This window comes from Vulpes vulpes, chromosome 2 (genome assembly GCF_048418805.1).
Source record: "Vulpes vulpes isolate BD-2025 chromosome 2, VulVul3, whole genome shotgun sequence".
Lineage (NCBI taxonomy): Eukaryota > Metazoa > Chordata > Mammalia > Carnivora > Canidae > Vulpes > Vulpes vulpes.
In genome coordinates this window covers 118,420,655-118,439,439 of record NC_132781.1, presented here as the reverse complement: position 1 = coordinate 118,439,439, position 18,785 = coordinate 118,420,655, and the positions used below count along the sequence as shown (strand labels likewise).

At 61.6% G+C, this 18,785-nt stretch overlaps 1 protein-coding gene across 2 annotated transcripts in view; it reads right to left on the bottom strand.

The window, feature by feature from the left end:
* The window catches only part of DIP2C (disco interacting protein 2 homolog C), a 252,180-nt gene that overhangs the window by 65,652 nt on the left and 167,743 nt on the right, over window positions 1-18,785 (bottom strand). For both annotated transcript variants that reach the window (XM_072749676.1, XM_072749677.1), the window contains 12 exons: window positions 17,076-17,199; window positions 16,615-16,724; window positions 16,433-16,535; window positions 15,679-15,743; window positions 14,441-14,534; window positions 14,213-14,332; window positions 13,006-13,120; window positions 5,152-5,291; window positions 4,714-4,850; window positions 3,438-3,646; window positions 2,177-2,291; window positions 1,491-1,692 (listed from right to left, as the gene is read on the bottom strand). In XM_072749676.1, coding sequence (XP_072605777.1) covers window positions 1,491-1,692; window positions 2,177-2,291; window positions 3,438-3,646; window positions 4,714-4,850; window positions 5,152-5,291; window positions 13,006-13,120; window positions 14,213-14,332; window positions 14,441-14,534; window positions 15,679-15,743; window positions 16,433-16,535; window positions 16,615-16,724; window positions 17,076-17,199 — 1,534 coding nt within the window. The remainder of the gene's footprint in view (window positions 1-1,490; window positions 1,693-2,176; window positions 2,292-3,437; window positions 3,647-4,713; window positions 4,851-5,151; window positions 5,292-13,005; window positions 13,121-14,212; window positions 14,333-14,440; window positions 14,535-15,678; window positions 15,744-16,432; window positions 16,536-16,614; window positions 16,725-17,075; window positions 17,200-18,785) is intronic.

Sequence of the window (18,785 nt, the reverse complement as noted above, 5' to 3'; positions counted from 1 at the left end):
GGGAGAAACCGCGCAGGACACAGATGCGCCTCACTGCCCAGGCTCCCGGGTCACGTGGGCGGCGCCGTCCACAGCGACTGCTCTTCAGCACGTGACCACGGACACAGGTGGTGACAGGGGAGCGTGCGGCTGGCACAGACATGGACCCAGCGCTCTGGGCTCCCTGCTAGGCCCACGCGGCGGAGCATGAGGCCAGGAGGCACCCGTCCCGTCACAGCTGCTCCGGCCCCAGCATCACGGACTCGATGACCAGTGCTCTCCTCACTGGACAAAGGCACGTACGACCTGCTCTCTCAGCTCTCCCCTCTTCCAACGCCAGACGTGACTTTCCGTAAGAACTTTCAACATCCCCAACTACGAGAAAGCCCAGGCACTCCCCAGGTTTCTCAGGACACCACGATGCACTGAGTACACGTGTTCCCAGGGCAGGACTAGCTGTCCCAGGAGACTGTGCCATCGCCTGAGCGTGGGCGGGAGACGGAGACTGAGGTGGGGAGGCCGCTCACAGGGGCAGCAGGACGAGCCTGCATGCCAGCCGCGTGTGCTTAGGCCTTGGATTGTGAAACATACGCGTGACGTCTCTGCCCAGTAAAATTTTTGTTAAACCTTCGCCAAAGGCGAACCTACAGATCGAGAGTCGGGGCGACTGTCGCACTGTCGTCGTGCACAAAGAGTGTATCGGCCGCTCACAAAGTCCTAGACTGGGTGAAGGGGTGCAGGCCCCCAGGCACCGTGGCCGCGGCATGCCCAGGGAAGATGGGCACACGTGTGAGCCACTGCTCTGTCCCCAGGGCTGATGAGACGAGTCCATGTACAACATGCAGAAGCTGGCTGCATGGCTGGGAGCCCACCCCCCGCCACCCCCACTGTCCCTGGGTCCCCCACGTCCCGGGCCCTGTGACCTCTGACCAGTGTGGGCAGGACTACTGCATCCTCACCGTCCAGTCTCCTGATAAATCCCTTTTGTGCTAACGGTGCGCAGCCCCAGAGAGCATGGTCTGTTGGCTGGCAGGAGGGCAGAGCCGTGGTAACAACACATCCCCAACCACAAGGCGTGGGGCATGTGTTCACCCTTGCACCAGCGTCACGGATAAACTCGGGGTTCCTGACACGTTCTGAGTGGCCTTCCTGTACACTGGCCGCTTCGACACCTCAATGAGTCACAAGGAACAGCTGTCACTCTAATTTGTGCTCAAGTAAACTGAAGCCAAGTTCTGTGCTTGGTAAGAGGCCACCCGGCCAGGGCAGGCCTCAGCTCTCCCACCCGGGAGCCGGGGGCTCCTTCCCTACGTTCCCCACCAGCCAGGCCTCCTGCACACTGTGCTGGGGCAGGAGCCCTTGCATCATACGCTCAGGTGGGCAGCGCGTGGCCCGGGAGTGTGCACGCCAGGGAAGGAGGGCTGAGCACCGCCGACAGCACGGCACCTGGTCAGCACCGGGTTCCCGAGGCCCCTCAGACCCCGCACCCCCTGCCTGCCCGTGACATGTACCTGGTTGCTTCTGTCGAGGTTTAGGCAGGTTTGTGACACAGGTATGGGGACACATTAGGACGTTGCAGGGGTGCAAGGAGCCCTCCAGGAAGAGCTGCTTTGTTTCCGACAAGTGGATCCCACCGAGTGGAGTTTTGGGGAGGGTGTTCGCCGGGACCAAAGCCAGGCAGTAAACCCCGACTTGATGTATGCTGTCAATCGCCTGCAAGGTCGGGGGGAGGGAACCACGTTAGGGCAGGTGTTGCCCACCAGCGTCAGGCAAACATGCAGACCGTGCCAGGCACTGCCTGTCACATGCAGGAGCACGTTACAGGAGCACGAGTTACAGGAGCACAAGCTGCAGGAGTGGGGTGAAGACACAAGACAACAGACATCCCCTCAAACCCAGCAAACTGAGTAATCCCATGTGGCATTTGTGGACTTCTGTGCACACTGAGAAAGGAAAGACTCAGGGGTCAGAAAGAGTGCCATCACTTGTCTCATCCCCAAGTGAATGGTGGCAGCCACCAACCTCTGACCCCAAACCGCAGTCTGCTTAATTATTTCCCAGAAACACACACAGAAACTTCCAAAGCAATGCTACTTCTGGTCCAGGAGCCCAGGTGGCGAGGCTGGCCGCCTCCCAGGGGGCGGCTAAGGGCAGCGGGCACCAAGGCAGAGAGGGGCCCTGGCCGGGGAAGAGCTACCTGAAGCACCCTGCTCATCCACTGGAAGCTGTCCTCCTCCGTGGAGTCCGGCCGCTGCTCGGCCACGATCACTATCCTCTCGTCATGCAGGACGGTCACCGAGAACACGGCTATCCTGTGGGGACAGGAGGGAACGCACACGGTGAGCACAAGCGGGAGATGCTTGGCAATGAGGAGCCAGGACCGCCGCGAGGAGAAGCCAGCCTTTCCTGCTGAGGCCGCCTGCTGCTCCGCAACGGCAGGGCCACAGCTCTCAGGGCGGGAGGGGCAGCTGCACCGTGGCCGTTCTCTCGGCCAGCACGGGCAGCATCGTGGGACAGGACCCCAGGGCGCCCTCCTCGCGCAGAGGCAGTACCTTCCCAGTGACCTGCAAGTGGCCACGCTCCACCCACGTGGCTATGGCTTCTGTGCCCGATGGCCTGACAAATAGAGGCTCTAGAGCAATCTGAGACTTCCTTCAGGTCAGAAAACCCAGGAGCGGCATCACTGGCATCCACCGTGCGGCCCCGCAGCCAGGTGTTTATGTGGGGGCAAAGCCCAGGGCTCTGTCTTCCCACCTGCTTCTCACTCTGCTGTTACCTTTTGGTCTTTTGAAATGATCTGCACCAAAATGAGTGTTTGGGTCTTTTATATATTTACTTTAAAAGTAAGTTTTTACAAAAGTTTTTATTTATTCATAAGAAACACAGAGAGAGAGGCAGAGACACAGGGAGGAAGCAGCAGGCTCCCTGCAGGGATCCCGATGTGGGACTCGATCCCAGGACCCTGGGGTCATGCCCTGAGCCGGACGTACTCAACCACTGAGCCACCCAAATGTTCTTACAGGTAAGTTCTTCAAATAAACATTTTTATTTAACTCAAAAAAAAAGTTGATTAAAAAGATTGTGTGCAGCTCAGGATGTCCTTTTTTTTAAAGATTTTATTTATTCACGAGACACGGAGAGAGGAAGAGGAAGAGGGAGAGGAAGGGGGAGGGAGGGAGGGGGGGGCAGAGACACAGGCAGAAGGAGAAGCAGGCTCTATGCAGGGAGCACAACGCGGGACTCAATCCCGGGACCCCGGGGTCACAGCCTGGGCTGAAGGTGGTGCTAAACCTCTGAGCCACCCGGGCTGCCCACGACGTTTCTATAAAACTACACATTCAGGACAAACGGAATGCCTGTGGTCATGGGGGTCCCATCCGCTGAAGGAATCTGCAATTTCCTATAAAAACCACCGCACGTAGACAACCAGGCACTGGATTCACAGAGCGCTCACCCACCTGCCCCTGTAGACGAATTTCATGGGCTCCACGGCCAGTGCTGTGGCGACGATGTCATCAGCGTTGTGTCTGCGCCCGCTGACCACCATGAGCCCGTCCATCTTCCCCACCACAAAGACGAGCCCCCCGGGGCCGACGAAGCCCAGCAGGCCCGTCCTCACAAAGGGGTACTCGCTGACAGGGGCGCCCGAGCTGGTCACGGGAAACACCTGCGGACACATGTGCTGTGAGTGCCGGGCCCCTGGGGCTCACCGGGACCATGTCTGCGGCACGGCTGCTGCCCCCCGCCTCTGCCGTCCACATGTGGGCTGCCCACAGGCTTCCTCCCCTGGCTCTGAACCTAAATGACGTCAGAGAGCATTACGAAGAGGTAACGAATGCTAATCAGTCCTTCTGTGCTGAATCCGTGGCATGAAAGTGATAAACCGAAAACGTGAGTTAGCTGTAAAATGATCTGTTCGTCACTGTTTCCTCATCTGGATGGCACCAGAAAGGAACAAAGGGAGCAAGTCCTGGCGCCCCGAGACCCTGCAGGTGAGCACACAGAGAGGAGGTGGGCTTGCACAGACTCTGTCCGGCTGGGCTGCAAACTCGAATCCACATTCAGCAAAGGCACCTGCACGAGGCACCTCATCCCGACACGTTCTCAACTGCAGGAGATGAATCCCTCATGACCCACGTTTCTTGTGCTTGCTGTCATCAGACGTGAGCTCTTCCCCAAGTTAGATACCTTGTGGTCAGTAGCTGTCATAGCTGGGAGCACAGTGTGCGGCCTGCAGTGTGCCGCTGCCGTGCTGGCTCGTGAGGCCAGAAGTGCATGTGCACATGCTGTGCATGGAGCACCTGCCACACGTGCGCAGGCCCAGGACGGGTGTGGGGACGCTGAGGATGCACACGGCATGTGCCACATGTGTGCACGCGAGCTCGTGTTGCAGAAACGCTCGCCTCACTCGGCGTCACTCTGGGCCTCGGCAGGCCAGCCCCAAGCAGGGCCTCCGCCACGTGGGACAGGGTACCCCAGGGTACCCACCCCCCCGCAGCAGCACTTGGTAAACGCCAAAGTGACAAGGGCAGGATTTAGACTGTTCTTAAAAATCTATTCCCGCACTTTTCAACACTGGCTACGAGGAAAGAAACTCTGAGAAGCCCAACGTGCTAACGATTATGGACAGCAGCACAGAGCTCCGGCGCTTCCACTGGTGAACGTGCTGTGCCGGGCGGGAGCTCCGTGTTCCGCGACCCCGCGCAGCGCTGCGGGGTCAGCCCGCGGACCTACCTCGAAAGTGTTCTTGGTCATGCCCGACAACCCGTAATAGGACGTGCCCGTTGCGATGGCGCACACACATAGCTCCCCGATTTCGTCGGTTCTGCAGAGCTGAGGGATGCCGTCCGGCTTCACCGAACACATGATGGCTGCAGGCATGAAGCACGGGCGGGTCACGGGGGAGGGCGGTGGAGCCCGGCGGAGAGCACCGAGAGCACAGAAAGAGAGCGCGAGCCACCGGCCGCAGCACCTGCACCTGGGCCGGGCACGTGCACACGAGCGCGCCGCCGCTCCCTCCCCGCCGGAGGCCCCACAGGGAGGCCCCACAGGGAGGCCCCAAGCGGCAGGGACCCCCTGAGGCTTCCGCAAGGCGCGCCAGCTGCGGCAGGGCCCCTCCCAACGCACCCCCCCCCCCCCCCCCCCCCCGGCCCCGCGGCGCCCCGCACTCACCGCCAGGCATCACGAGGCCGACGTCCTGCACCGTGAGGACCGACAGCTTCTCCTCCGAGTCCACCCGGATGACGCCGTAGGTCAGCCCGTGCATGGACAGGACGCCGCGGCCCGGAGGCTGGTTGCTGTCGTCGGTGGGCCTGAAAGGACAGCTCCGCGTCAGCACGCAGGCCACGCAGGCCACGCAGGCGCACGCAGGCACACACAGGGGCACGCAGGTCCACGTAGGCACACGCAGGGGCACGCAGGCTACGCAGGCGCACACAGGGGCACCAGGTCCACGTAGGCACACGCAGGGGCACGCAGGCCACGCAGGCGCCCCTGTACGCGCAGAGGCAGCGGCCGTGTGCGGAGCCCGCAGGCCACCCCCCTGCGAGCGGGGCGCCGGGGCCGAGCCTCCTCCGGCTTCAGGTCAGGGGCGCTCTCCGGACCTTGGGGTCTCCACAGCAGCCCCAGAACCCCCGGGGGCTGCAGGCCCCGCTCCGCCCCGTGCCGGGCTGTGAGGGGACGCCGCAGGCCGCGCGAGGACGGCACCCGAGAACACGCGCGGGGGCGTGACCACCGGCCTGGGCTCCCACCCGGCCGCCGGGCCCGCGAGCCCCCCCCCACGGCGTCCCGCCTACGGCCAGGCCGCGCGCTCGTGCGGGTGCCAGGCGCCCGGGACCCTCCCGCTCCCAGACGTAGAGGCGGCGCCCCCCGTGCCCCCAGACGCCCTCTGAGCTCGGCGGAGACGTCCAGTTCCCGAAGCTGCCCGCGCTCAGAGCAGGTCCCGCCACGGAGGGCGCCCTTTCCCCGCCGGCCGCCGGCCGCACGGGAGCACCCCGCACCTTCGGCAGGCGCACCAGGACACGTGCTGCGGCCGCGGAGCCGGACCCTCACCCCGCGCCGCCGGCGCCCCAGGCGCGGACAGGTGCGGCGGAGGCGCCCGAGACGTGGGCAGGCCCGTCACCCGCCGCGGACCCGCCCCCGGGGCTGAGGGGTTGCTGTGCCGTGTGACGGAGTCGCTGAGGAAGAAGAGGACCCCGACAGCCACCGGTGGGCGCCGTGCTGGGCTCGCTGGACACGCCCCACGGAGTCGTGGGTGCACGCGGGCATGACGTGCCCCCAGAACGCTGTCGTCCTGCGGAAGGCTGAAGCCGCAGGGCCGTGCATCTGCGAGAGCGGGGGGCAGCCTTCCAGCCTCTGACCAGAAGGTCCCCCTTCGAGGACGGAGGGTGCCCCTTCCTGGGCAGCGGCCCTGCTGCTCGTGCCCGGCACCGTCGGCGGGGACTGGAGTCTGTACAGGCGGACGTGACCTCGCGGCCGCAGCCCCGGGTAAACGCGCCCTCCGGAGACCGGGAGCCGCAGAGGCGGTGCACTTGCTTCAACAGAAGTAACGTTTCTAGGGAACATTCTGGCAAAATGCAGGCTTCAGGAGAAATCTGGTCAAACCCGTCAGTGTGTGCACCTGCCTCCATGCGCAGTGTCACAGAGCCTCCCCCAAACACAGCCACACCCAGGCTGACGGCTCAGCGAAGTTCACGCTTGGTGACGGGAACACGAGTGAACAGCACACCTGTACGTGACGCGTCCTCCGTCTCTGGTAAGAGCAATGCACGCTTACTTAAGCGCAGCTGCTCTAGGAGCTCCCCGACGTCACACGGGACGGTTCCCCGGACGCAGTCTCACTACCCGCTGTGGTAGGGAGCTTGCTTTTTGTTGTAAAACAGTTCAGAGACCATTGTTTTCAGCCAGAAAAGGGATCGCACCGCACGCACGGCTCACAGGCTTTGTTTCCCGTCCCTCCAGCTACTCCGCCGTGTCGTGGGGCAGGCGCTCGGTGGGCACGGGCAGGGAAGTGGCACCTGCTCCTGCTGCGCTCCCGCGCACATGACCCAGAGCAGAACCCACCCCTGCCGTGGAGCGCTCAGGACGACGACGCACGGCAACCCCAGGCACCGGCTCTGCGACGCTCCTACTTCCGTTAGGCCCGCTAAGCCCCCTCTCCAATGGTTTCACGCTTAGACGAGCTATGAAATGTTACCTGAATTTAAAGCTTCCAGATTAAAATCGCTGACAATGTATTTTATCTCGTAACCTAGAAATATGATCACAGATCTCCTGTTGACCTTTTTTGGGGGCAGTCAGAACTGTTCTTGAAAACCCCACTTGGATTCACAGGCTTGTTGGCTATTTTCACTCTGGGTCGCCGGCTGGCGAGCCTCTGTGCACATCTGTCAGCCTGACCCCGCCTCTGGACAGGTGTCCTGCTGCACGGGCCCCTTCCTCAGGGTCTTCCCAGCTCTGTAGCTCCCAGGGCAACGCTTTCAACATGGAAGTGATTCTGGTGGCAAAGGGGCATCTTTATTCTCTGGAATTGCTAGTTAATTGCTGCTTTACATAATTATTACCCTTTCCCGCTGGACCATCAAAGTATTTCAGTATCTTGCAGTTGAAAAGCCTACAGAATAGTTCACTTCCATCCACGTGACCACAACGTAGCTTTAAGAAGTGGGTTCTACCCTCTGTGGTCCAGACGTGGAAACAGACCCAGACAGCGATCCCAGAGACAGAGACCAGAATATAACTTTGTTTTCATTTTTCAAGTTGCCTTTTTAAAATAATTCTACGGATAAGTTTGCAAATCATAAAATGCTATTTCTCCAATATTTTTAATTTTACAACTAATCTTAAAAGAAGTAGGAAACACAAAACACACGTGTGGATGATGGCCATTTCACAGAGGAATATGATTAAATACCGGGGTGAACACGGGCATGTACACAAAGCCAGGGCGCTGGCTGCGGTCCCCAGACCACGGCCAGAGTCAGACCACTGCTGGCTCCCGGGACCCCCTCTGCATCCTGCCTGTTTTGGGTACGATGCCTGAGGCTCCCAGTGAAGACTCTGGGCCCTGAAACCTTCCAGAAGACGCGCTCTGGTGCTGCTGGCAGGCGTTCCGCAGCTCACAGTGAATGGATGTCAGGATGCCTACCAGGCCACGACGCCAACCCTGAGGCCTGGCTCCTCCGTGGCTCAGAGGGGAACCCCTGATGGATGCATGTTCTGGAAATGGCCAGAGTCCCACAGGTCATAAGGGAACATGTTTCCGGTTTCCCCTTCACTGCTGACCAGACGCAGTTACTGAGTATCGTTTCCTAATTAAATGCACTAAAGGTCAGGGGAGCAATCAGCTGCTCTGAGCTGGTACTGGAGATTTAATTTCCTCTTCGTCACCAGGGCGCAGCAAGTTCTCCCTGGAAGGTCACTAATCCAGAGGGGGAAGGAGACCATCTGAACAAGGGGTAGTCGGGTCCCCTCGCAGGGGGAGGGCCTTTCTTTCCAACAAAATCAGGCGACCTCACCACCAAACGCTTGTTTCTTCATAAACTATCCTATGAATGGAAGCAAAATCTGAGGGGCTGGCCTTTATAAGGACGCTGAGAGTGTCCACCCGTCCTCCCCCTGGGACCATGGGAGGACGGAGCAGCCATCCTGGGCTCCACTCTGCGCGGCTGGAGTGGGACGGACGGGGCTCCTACCGTGTACATGTGGGAATTCCCCGAGTCTCCAGCGTGCTCGGGGATCAGACGACCCAGCGTGAAGGTCAGTGCAGGGCTCGATCTACAAAAGCTCGAATTTGTCCCAGCTTCTGTGGACAGCCATTCACGCACAACACCGGGAACAGGCAGCTTTCCTTCTGCTCCCAGAGAGGAACATAAAAACACAAGTGTGTGGGGTTTCTGTCACATGTGCTTGAAAAATGGCCTAAATATTACCGGTCAGCGGAAGAAACAGGTCCTGAACGTGAGCACTCCCTCCTCTCCTGAGACTGAGCACCAGTCGTAACCCACGTGCATGTCCTTGCAAGCCCGACGGCAAAGCAACAGCCTCAGCAGGCTTCCTGAGCCTAGCAGTCACGTGGACGAGACGGCAAGCGGATCCGGGATGGCACCCAGCCGGGGAACCAACGTGGACTGGCCACTGTGCGCAGAGGCTGACCTTGATCTGGACTCCGCGGTCATTCCTGATTCTGAGAATGCTGTGGCTGCACCTCACGTTCCCGTCCCCTCCTGTCCCCGGATCTACCCGCGGGCCTGGGTGAGGATGCCGAGTGAGTGCAGAGCTGCGGGGCTCCAAGATGTCCTAGGCAGCGGGGTCGGGGCCCTGGGAGGGTGTGGGGGCTCTGGCTCGGAGCCCCATGGGACGGGCCACGGGTGCTACACTTGCTCAGGTCTCTGACTCACCATGGCGTCCTCCGTGGGAACTTAAACCCCACGCGCTGCTCCCCAAGTGCTGGCAGTAAGCAGGCCTCCCACCTGTACTCTGGCGTCCTGAGCTGCCCTATTCGCCCGTGTTGGTGCCTCACCGCAGGGACTGACCTTGGGGGACCCCATGGTTGTCCTTCCCGCTGCTGTGTCGCTGGACCAGGACATGACACCAAAGTCTAGACTCAGAGCTGCACTCGGATCATGTAAAACGCAAACCAGCAGAGGAGCACACACTCCTCTTCTCGGGCCAAACCTGAGCTAGAAACCCGCCTGCATGTGCGTGGGAGCTGGTCTGGCGAGGTCGCAGGTGGGAAGCTCTGGGTCTCACAGCGTCTGCCCCTGGGGGCACACGAGGTGGTCGGGGAAGTGTGCGGGCAGGACCCTCACTTCTCAGTTCACATACTTAGCTTTTTATTTCTTGATAAAATACACGTGAAGCCGGGACGGACAGAATAGCGACTCCACCAGTTTACCACGCAGCATGTGAGCAGGTGCTGAACGCGAAGCCCGCAGGACCCCAGTCAGGACGCCAGCGCAGGTGGGCGGGCAGGGCAGCGCCTGGCCAGGCTGCACTCGCGGGGCGAACAGAAGAACCCGCAGGGAAGGGGACGGTCACCTGCCCCCTCCAGGTTACCTCCTGCCCCCTCCAGGTCCCAGCAGTGCAGACCTTTTTTACCAAAAGCTTCTGGAAACAGAATTTCCCTACTGAAACATGCTCCCTGGCCACACTGTTTTCTAGAAATTATGAGCTTAGGAAGGGCTTCTCCGCTGTGGGGGACGCAGCTTCCAGGCAGACCCTCAAGACGGATGGGGGAGGGGAGAACACAGAGGACCTCTGAAGGGCAGAGGACCCAGAGATGCCATGGCACCCACCCTGGTTCAAGGTCCTCACGGGAGGCCGAGTCCTATCAGAGTCCACCGCCTGGATTTGTGGCGGCCACGCAGTCCTGTGTGCAGGTGGCAACAGTCTTAATAATTGGATGTTATTCCCGATCAGTTGAGACAGTCTAGGGTGAGTCCCATCATAAAACCCACACGAGAAAGTGGCACAGCTACTTTCCATGATCACGGTGTGCACTCACCACACAGGGACACAGCCACCCCCTGCGCAGGGTCCAGGGAACGTGACCACGGCCCCGCGGGGGGACCCCAGCAGGAAGCCACACCCCCTACAGCACGTACTTAGTCTTACGGTAGGTATATCCACGGCTCTTTCCCATCACTTTCCGTGGATTCCTGAGATCCAAAGAATCGTGAGAGTAGCCAGCCCCCAGTTGCCGAGGCGATGCTTACGGACCACGGCTGCGCGACACACCTGGGAGGACCGCCGTCCCCAAACGGCGCCAGCAAAGTGAATGAGCCTCACTCCTGAGGATCAGGAAATGTGCAGTCAAACCTGTTTGGGGTCAGAAGGGCAGGTGGACATGCAGAGCCACGCGCCACAAACCTCTTCCATTTTAACCCGTGGAGCCACGGATGACAGTCAACAGAATACGGTGTTGAACTCAGGGAAACCATGAGAGTTTTCGAGGAGAGCACAGCAGGATTTGGTGGAGGCCAACCTCCGGGTTCACCTGGTGCTGCCTCAGCTCCACCTGTGACCGCCGGCCCCACACCCTGCCCACACCACGACCCCTCCAGCCTCGCTGTGGGGGGTAGGGCTGGCCAGGAGCTCGGGCGTGCCCCCTGCCCCGTCCTGGTTCCTTGCTCTTGGGAAATGGCGGGTGAGACCTGGAAGGCGTGAGAGTGGCAGGCAAGTCCGCAAGGGGAAGCCGACTCCGTGCAAAGCAAGGCTGGCTGCTGGTCGTGTGGCCCACCTACCCTCCCACCTGCGGGGGGCCTCACACGGTGGGGGGGGGGGGCGGGGACCGGCGGCTCTGAAACCAGCGCTCCCAGCCCAGGTGATGGCGCTGACCCTGGTGTGTACAGGGGGCTGTTTGGGGCAAGTGGCCGCTGACCGCAGGGCAGGTGCCCTGGAGGCCACTGAGCACACGCCCAGGAAATAAGGCTTAATATGCCTATTTTTGAGAACAGATTTTTAATCTTCTTAAAAATTTTAACAATTATTCAACATTTTTAGAGAAGAAGTTTTAAAAGCCCTTTACAAAAAATAAAAATAAAAATAAAAAAAATAAAAGCCCTTTGCAGACTCCTTTCGCAGCTAATGTAACAGTGTGCCATCAGGTCTGGCCTGGTCCACGCTGTTAACCCTCACATCCAGAGAACAGATTTCTAGGAGATGCATGGAAACACACCACCTTGCTACTAAGGACCAGGTTCCTACGCGTCTGAATCTCTCACTTCACGACTGATGTGTGGCAATAGTTCTACGTGACACGACGGTGCAACCTTAACACCACAGAGAGCAGGGACTCGCCCAGGACCCCATGGCGGATGCTGGCCACACCGGACCCAGGACTGTGCTCGGGCTCAAACTGGACCCGGTTTAATCCTGATCTTGGAAGGACACGCGCTTGCCCATTCGCTGGCACAGCCGTCAGCGCTCCAGCCGAGGCGGGACTGAATTGTCAGAAGGGTCTGCGGGGCGTCTCCTGCTGGAGCAACCGTGACACCTTTCAGAAAATGAAGGTTGGATTCCAGTTCACGTTGTCATATTTCCTCATCAATTAAAATTATGTCATATTTTTAATTTCTGGTTCAATCGAAATTAAAACTTGCTTCGGATAGGTTTTTATTTCTAAAGGTTTTTATTTCTCAGCCCGTTAGGCAGTCTGGTTAGTTTTACGTTAATAATCACCTAAGTTGTGGGACAGTATCTTATTTACAGTCTCCCAGTGGGTATTTTTGGGAAGCCCAACCTTTGGGTAACGAGGGCACCACTCAGGTGTGTTGTATGCTAACAGCCCCTCCTCCGTCCTTATAGCACAGCACATTCCTGTGATGCACAACGAAACCTTATGAACAGCTGAACGCAAAGATACTGAGGAGTCAGATCCCGCGTTGGAAATATCCAGGCTATGCAAACAGTCCATTCCCACGTGATGAGGATGGCCGGTGGCGGGGGTCGGTCACACAGGCTTCCCTGCACCTCCCAGCCTGCGTGGGATCAGTTTTCTGCACCAGTAACTGTGGTGCCCATGACAGGTGCGCTCGGTGCCAGGGCAGGTGGTCAGGAGGGCTGACTGGACCCCGGGCATGAGTCCTGCACCGACGCACCAGCCACAGCTCGAGCGCTCAGAAAGCCAGGGCTTTTAGAAGTTTATGGCACAGTGGCACATGGGGCAGAAACCGCACTTCCACAGGCACAGCTCGCTGCAAACATTTCACTCCAACCATACGACATTCACCTGGTCCGCCCTCAAGGAACACCTGACCTGGACACGGGCACAGGGACGTGTGAGGGGCCTGCCAGGACAGGCTGCCGCGGCCTGCGCACCTGCCCATAGGTCACTCACAGGGAGAGAGGGCTTCTGACTCGAGAATCTGGGCCACCATTGGCCCACTCCAGTGTGTGCGAGGAAATGAAGCCAGCCCCCGACGACGACCTGGGTCCTGCCCTCCTCGCCCCCCACGGCCTGGGTCCTGCCCTCTCCCTTCCCTACGGCCCCGCCCCCCCCCCCCCCCCGCGGGGGCCCAGCCGTACCTCCGGATGGCCACGGTGAGAGCCTCTGGGGAGCTGGCGCACGGGCAGATGACCTCCTGGCGCAGGCCTTTACTTTGGAAGACATTGAGGAATGCGTCACAAGACGAGATGGACCCTGGAGGTGAAAGGGGAGGACGGTCGGCCAGCGGAAAGCACGGGATCGACGGAAGCTGCCTGCACCACGGACATGCCAACTTCACCGGTACCGCTCAGGAGGACGTCGCCATGAGAGCAGATCCTCGCGGGCCCACAGAACTCCAGAATTTAAGAATATGACTTCTGTACTTCAAACGTCCCTGTGCGTGCGCCTTTCCCAAGACCCGTTCTACCGTTTTTGAGGTGGCGTTTGCAACGTGAGTGCATCAAAACGAAGGGAAGAAAACTGTCCCCGCATCAACCCGGCCGGTGAGATCAGGGGTCACCATGGGGCGCCCGCTGGCGAGACCACTTCCTAACACAGGTTAGCCCGGCCCGGTGCGGGGCGGGCGCTCAAACCAGCTGCTCTGGGGAAGGGATGAGTGACGTCTCTGACTACTACTAGATCCTCCAATGGCAAGCGCTGGTTTGCGTGCCACATGTTCTCTGACAAATCATGTGCAGCTTTCATTTACACACGTGCAGGCAGCACCGTTTACGGGTGGCCAGAAGCCCACGGTCTCGCTCACTCGGCTTCTGGCTTGCTCCCTGGCAAAGCCAGCCACGACCTGTTTCGACCCAGAGCAACGCTCCTCGAGGCAGCTTAGTGCCGTCCTAACCACTGCTACTTTGCTTTGCCTGGTGGTTTTCCCTATAGGATTTGATAATGAAATCCCATTAAAGTGACAAGTTACTTTCCTGATTAATTTCGTGTAGACCACGAAATAGCAATAGCTACTACTTCCTGAGCACCGAGCACGCCCGGACACAGGGACCACCCCACCGACTCCTGACATTTCGTGACTTAGCTACCCTTTCGCAGCTAACGTAACAGGGATTAGAACCAGAAGCTTATCGCTTTCTCTGGAACGAGGATGTGGGAACACCAGGACTGGAGTCCAGGCCAGGGCCTGCGGGTTCTGGACTCCCCACTGCCCAGGGGTCACACTGGAGGTCATGAAGTCAGTCAGGGCAGCTCCCCAACCAAGGCAACGGCCAGAAAGGGAAAAGCTAAGCACAGAAATGGGCCGTGGAGAGCGAGGCTCTCTCCGCCTGCCCACTGGTCACTTACAGGGATTTGCACCATCGGCCACGATCAGCATCCGGAGGGAGGAAAGGTTGATGTCTCTCTGATCTCTGTGGGCGACGAGGGCCCAGTGCATGTCCCTGGACTTCACGCAAGCCACCTTTGCTGTGGGAAGAGCGGAGGGAAGGGCGTTAACGAGCACACTGCCGGCCACAGGAGGCTTGGCATGGGAGGCTCAGGGAGCCGGGCACTCCGGGGACCCTGGAGACGTACCTTTGTACTGGCAGACTTTCTGAATCCAGGACAGCGGGTTCACCTTCATTAGGGAGTACGGGATGCTGATCACGTGCATCATGTTCATGACGCTCTGGAAGCAACACACGGGGGTGACTGCCGACCTGCTGGCAGGACAGGGAACCCCCCTCCACTGGGCGGGATGTGGGGACAGGACAGGCCCGGGCCCCGTCACACGTTCGCTCCACGCTGGAGACCAGAGGCACCATTTGCCATCCAAACACCAGAGAGGAGTGTGTGCATCTAGCAGGAGACAGGCCTGGCTCTAGGAGGTGGCAGCAAGAGACTCAGAAACCACATGTCCAGAGCCAGTGACAGATGGGTGAGGCCACCAAGACCCATCACAGAGGCCCTGCACCACATCGTCAATGAGGAGCCCGACCAGCAGTGGGGAAGGCAGCTGCCACAACCCCTGGGCAGGGAGGTGGACCGCGGGCTGGCTGTGCAGTCCTCACAGGGGACAGTCACTCAGGGTGACTGTGGAGACCCAAGTGCCCAGAGGCACAGAGCTGCAGACGGCAGCACTCAGATCAGCAGCCCTGACCGTGTGAGCACGCACCTGGGGCTGTTTGCACTCCTAACACCTGCCAACACCCAGGGCACAGTGGAGGCGGCTCTACCGAACCCCCAACCCTTATCTAGGCCATGCTCACAGGCCCTAGTCCTAAGGAATCTGGCCTCACCGAGAAACCACACCCCTGCTTTCTGCACCTGTGTCTCATCACGCACGTCAAAGCCCTAGTAGTTTCTACCTCTGGACACAGTTCCAGCTTAAGACGCTCATAAACGGGGCAGAGATACCAACACTCACGACGTACACAGCATGCACACAGTCATGGTCTCAGGGCTGCAAGCACCTTACACAGCAAGGCTGTCTCTGTCGCCCGCCCGCAGCTCCAAACTGCCCTCCCGCATGGACAGCCCTCACAAGGATGAGACCCGGCTTCTCCACAGTGGGACCTGGGAGGGGTCCGGGTGCTCGCTGGGGGGGGGGGGGCAGTGTAGACAGGGCGTGGGAGGGGTCCGGGTGCTCACTCCCACAGAGCGGGGAGGTCGGGGCATAGGAGGGGTCGGGTGCTCACTCCGGAGAGGGAGGGAGGACGGGCGTGGGCCATCACCCCAGCGGACGCAGGGCCCCTGCGTGATGGCTCTTCTCCCCCCCACCCCCGCGGAGGCGGCTCCCCCTGCACCCCCACCGCCCGCCGGGTGGCCCTTACTGTCAGGATCCCGTGCCACAGCCCCACGTCCTTCTTGAAGTCCAGCACGTTCACGATGGTTTCCGCTGTGCCAAGGGAAACAGGACGTTTACCGTGGGAGACCAGGGGCAAGGGTGATGGGCCGACCCGGCGGACACCCTGCTGCCTGCCCGGAGGAAGCTGCCTGCGCTCGGCCCCCCTTCCATCCATGATGCTCCCAGACTCGGCCCAAAGGCAGGTGGGCGTCAGCAGCGCCGCGGAGTCAGCGGGGACTGAGCGGGGCTGGCGCGTCCGGGGCGCATCTCACGGGGCAGACAAGCCGCCGAAGACACGGAGGAGGGTCCGGGTCCGGGTCAGCGGAGCCCCAGAGGGGGCGCGGGGATGCGGGTCCTCCGGGGGGACATCCGTGGCCCCTGCCCCGTAGGAGGCCCGGCCCGGGGAAGAACGTGTCCGCACGGCCCGGGAGCTCGCGCCAACCCCACGACCGGTCCCGGCGGAGCTGGGAGGGGACGGCTGCCCGGTGGGGGTGGGGTGGGGTAGGGGGGGCACAGCCTAACTGTGTGCCCGCGTGGTGACACTGGGCGACGGGACCTCCGCGCGGGACGGGGTCGACTGAGGCCCCCGCGCGGGCCGGACCGCCACGGACGCAGGCACCCGAGGCCAGGAGCCTCGAGCTCAGGCCCCCGCCCCGAGGCCCGCCTGGCGGCCCCGGCCGCGCTCGAACCGACGCTGCTCCTCCGGGCTGGGCGTCCCCGGCCGGCCCCGCCGCGCGTACCTTCCGTGTAGCCGCACGCCTGCGTGAGGGCCTGGCAGTGGGTCAGCAGCGCGATCCTGGTCACGGTGACGCCGAGCACGCTTCCGTCCTTGCACGTCTTGTACTGCGACGAGAGGACGCCGTGCAGACGGGGTTCGCAGGGGCCTGGCCCGCCCGCACCCCGCAGCGGCCGCCGCGCTCACCTCTATGTACGCCGTGTCGTTGTTGGCATCCTTGATGTGCGGGAACCAATCCCGCGGCGGCTTAGACAGGTGCTTCGACTCGGTGACAAACCACAGCAGCTTCGGCCAGCCTTGAAGGTGAAGGACGGGGCGGCTCAGGGGGGCGCGACCCTGAGGGCAGGTGGCGCCCACCGCGTGCAAGGGGGGCGGAGGCCCGGCCAAGGGGCGGGGCGGGACCTCCGACAGGCCCAGGCACGCCCACCGGTGTAAGGCGGGGCGGAGGCCGGGCCTGGGGCGGGGCTGGGGCGGGACCTTCGACAGGCCCAGGCACGCCCACCGGCGTAAGGACAGGTGGAGGCCGGGCCTGGGGCGGGGCTGGGGCGGGGCGTCCGACAGGCCCAGGCACGCCCACCGGTGTAAGGCGGGGCGGGGGCGGGGCCGGGGGCGGGGCCGGGAGCCCGACAGCCGAGCCGGGCGCCTACCTTTGAACTGCGGGATCTCCCCAGTCGGGCTTTTCGGCAGCCCTTTGTGGCAAGCGTCGCTCGTCAAGGCCACGGTGACTCCACAGCTGCCGAGCAAGAACCCGATCTGCTGGCTTCCCGCGTCCTGGGGAGGCGGCAGGGAGGCGCGGCTGAGAGCCGGGACGGACAGAACCTGGCGGGGGGCCAGCCACGTAGGGCACGGACGGGCGCACCCGGTGCACCTGCCGCGGGCACCTTGCAGGGCCAGCGAGGCGGCTGGGCCTCGGCCTCCCCATGTGCGGCGCGGGAGGCAGCGCCGCGCCTGGGACCCGACGGCGTGATCCCCGTGGAGGAGAGGGCGCCGGGACACCCCTCCCCGGGCTCCGAGCACGCGCGCTGTGGGTGCGCCGGACGCCCATTCCAGCCCCTCCTGCGTCGGGGTGCGCCCGGGGACAGCCCCCACCGCAGGGCACCGACGAAGCGGCGGGGCTGCCCGCGCTTCCCCTTCCCGCGCCGGAGCCGGGGCCCTGCGTGGACGCGCTCCCCCCGCGGCTGCCCCAGGCCGGGCTCTCCGGGAGCCTCGGTGCATCCTCTGCAAGAAGCTGCCCCCAAGGGGCCGACGTCCCAGGACCGCGAATAGGGCCTGTAAACCGGCGCTGACGCGGCTCCCGGGTCGAGCCCCTGGCCCGCAGACCCCTCCCTGGTTGAGGGTCCTTCCTCCGAAGGGCTGGGCCCTCAGGACGGCGACCACCTCCCTGGTCACAAGAGCTTGCAAATCCCTGTTTCTGACTTAAGAAAAGCCAGATGACACCTGACTTCGGCCCATCACCTCCAACCCCCTCCTGCAACACAGAGGTGCCAAATTATGTCACCGGGTAAGAGTCCCTCCGTGAGCCCTGGAGCATCTGACGGGCCAGCGTGGCGCGTCCCCCCACCGGGGTCTGCTCCGTCCCAGCGTGCGGGTCAGGAGGCATCAGTCACACGCCAACGTGAGGACAGCTCACAGAAAGCCCCTCTTGTGAACTCACTTTGGGTTGTGGCCCAACAACTACCAGCTGGTGTTCATCCAGTTCCATTCTTCACAGACTGGGCAGTTTCCCGGCTCTCCGGAGGTGCCTCAGGCACAGGCTTTGGACGCTCTGCTCCGCGGATACCTGGGGCTGAGCGGCCGTTCTGTCCCTGGTCCCGCGGTCCTGAGCAGGCGCCCACCCCGACCCGTAACGTCAGACCCGAGCTCACGGCAGAGCCTGTCCGGACTCGGGAGACGCTGGCTGAGCCTGCTCACAGGTCTGCCCTGGTGACAACTGGCCTTACCCCAAGCTCGGCCGCCTCAGCCGAGAGACAGCCACAGGCACCCCACTCTGTGACCCCACAGGGCTCCGCCTGGCAGGGCCCCGGGTGCCCCCTCTGGCTGCTCCACACCCCTGGCCAAACCATCCAGGAGCTCTAGTCCCCCTGCTATAAACCCCTCCTGGAAAGACAGCCTTCTCCTCCCACCCCAAGAACTAGGACGGAGAATAAGTAAATGCACAATACTCAACTGTTCAGTTCATTACATGACAGGATTTGGAGGACCGGCTCTCATCAGGGCCTCTGTGGCACATCCAGTGCGCACAGAAGCAGGAGGCAGAGGAGACGCTCACGGCCTCCCTCACCGGCACCTACGGGCACATCTTGCCCCATTCTGAACAGCACAGAGCCAGTGGATTCTACTGTTTAAAAATAAGTCTT